This window comes from Fragaria vesca, linkage group LG1 (genome assembly GCF_000184155.1).
Source record: "Fragaria vesca subsp. vesca linkage group LG1, FraVesHawaii_1.0, whole genome shotgun sequence".
NCBI lineage: Eukaryota > Viridiplantae > Streptophyta > Magnoliopsida > Rosales > Rosaceae > Fragaria > Fragaria vesca.
This window is the reverse complement of record NC_020491.1, coordinates 8,826,927-8,829,008: the sequence shown is the minus strand read 5'-3', so window position 1 is coordinate 8,829,008 and position 2,082 is coordinate 8,826,927. Positions and strand designations below refer to the sequence as shown.

Sequence of the window (2,082 nt, the reverse complement as noted above, 5' to 3'; positions counted from 1 at the left end):
CCCACTCTTCATTTCTTGAACCCAACAATCACCCCAGAACAAAGCAGAAGAAGAAGTAGTTGCAGAAGAAGGAGGAGCTAATTTTCTGAAATGGGTCGTGGGAAGATTGAGATCAAGCTGATTGAGAACCAGACGAACAGGCAGGTGACATATTCGAAGCGACGAAATGGGATCTTCAAGAAGGCTCAAGAGCTCACGGTTCTGTGTGATGCTCATGTCTCCCTCATCATGCAGTCCTCCACTGATAAAATCCACGAGTATATTAGCCCTACCACTACGTACGTCCAACATCTCTAGCTAGCTACTCTTTATTTATGATCTTTTGTTCACTTTTGATCTTTGCTTGATAATTCCATATATAGAACTGATACGGATGTAAATCAGGCACAAGAAGATGTTTGATCTCTACCAAAAGAATTTGCAGATCGATCTATGGAGCTCGCACTACGAGGTGATTAAAGTTAACCAAAGGAGTCTGTCAATTTTTTTTATTCTATAAACAAAATATTTGTAGAGTTTCTGTATGTGTTAATTTTGTTTGCTGATTTTGGTGGATGCAGGCAATGAAAGAGAACTTGTGGAAACTGAAGGAGGTTAACAATAAGCTGAGGAGGGACATCAGGTGACTGTGTAATTTTCTCTTAATATTTACATGAATTGATTGCTAATTTCAAAATATAGCTTTGTTTATTTTTGGAATTGATTATTTAATAGGCAAAGGCTGGGGCATGATCTAGATGGTCTGAACTTAGCTGAGCTGCAAGATCTGGAGGACAAGATAGCTCAATCCGTGCAGATCATACGTGAAAGAAAGGTACTCGATCCGACCTTTTTGTTATATTGTGTTTCCAACTTCGTATTTTTCTGTTTTTTCACTTCGTTGGTAAATAAAGCCTGGATCTATCATCTATAGATCTGCCAATTCAATTTTTATTTAGGGTTTCAGATCGAACAAGCTCCACTTTGTTTTTGGTTTAAATTCGTAAAAGGTTAATATAGAATTGAAACTTTTATGTGACTTTGGGTCCAAATGCTTTAATCTTCAACTAATTATAAAAGTTTGAGATGTCCAGGAGATGTATATTTACCAAACGAAAATGTAAAATGAGACTGAACTAGCTAGCTTTACAAGATATGGTTCTTCTGGTAAATGAATCTCTGTTTACTGTTTAGCAAAGCATCCTAGTTCTTATTCATCCTTGAATAGAAAGTCCATTCTGGATTTTAATCAACATCTGACGGTTTTGATGATGGTATATTGGCATTGGTTGATTAAGTACCACGTACTGAAGACTCAAGCAGACACTACCTGGAAAAAGGTAATTACTCGGCTGGAACTTTTTAAGTGCAATAGATCGTGGTATTTTGTATTATATGGATTATGTATGGTAACTATATATTTCACTGATGCAGGTGAAGAACCAGGAGGAGAGAAACAGTCAATTAGTTCATAGCTATGTAAGAACATTCCTCAAACTCCTGAGTGCTTTCTAATTCCTTAACTAATTTATAGATACATATTTCTGTATATATGTAGCCTGATGTTGGTTTGGAATTTTGATTGTGCAGGCAGGTAATGAGGATCCGCAGTATGGTTATGTGGATGATGAAGGAGACTATGAATCTGCGGTTGCATTGGCAAATGGAGCATCCAACTTGTATCTTTTCAATCGCGTCCACAATAACCACAACCTTGACCATGGACATGATGGAGGTTCACTTGTCTCCGGCATTACTCATCTTCACAACCCTATCAATAATCACCACAGCAACCACAACCTTGAGGATGGACACGGTGGAGGTTCATTTATGTCCTCCATTACTCATCTCCATGATCTCCGCCTTGCTTGAGTGGGTGAAGTACAGTGATCAGACTTAGAGTCACTGATGATATCTGTCCTTCAATGCTATAAACCCTGATGAAAAACTGTAAGATATATTTCTGGTGTTGCTATAATATTTATGTTGTAAGGAAGCTGAACTGAGAGACGATGGCTTTCATGTATCAAAGTATGTCTTTTAAATCGCTTCAAGTGTCTTCCCTATATATATATATATATATACAATGCTGATACAAGTGCG

At 37.5% G+C, this 2,082-nt stretch overlaps 1 protein-coding gene across 1 annotated transcript; it reads left to right on the top strand.

Annotated features, from left to right (window-relative positions):
• Nucleotides 1-1,851, top strand: LOC101308706 (floral homeotic protein DEFICIENS-like). The gene is made up of 7 exons (XM_004287796.1): nucleotides 1-278; nucleotides 385-451; nucleotides 561-622; nucleotides 715-814; nucleotides 1,278-1,319; nucleotides 1,414-1,458; nucleotides 1,570-1,851. The coding sequence occupies exons 1-7, from the start codon at nucleotides 91-93 to the stop codon at nucleotides 1,849-1,851; spliced, it is 786 nt and encodes a 261-aa protein (XP_004287844.1). The 5' UTR covers nucleotides 1-90.
• The last annotated feature ends 231 nt before the right edge of the window (nucleotides 1,852-2,082 follow it).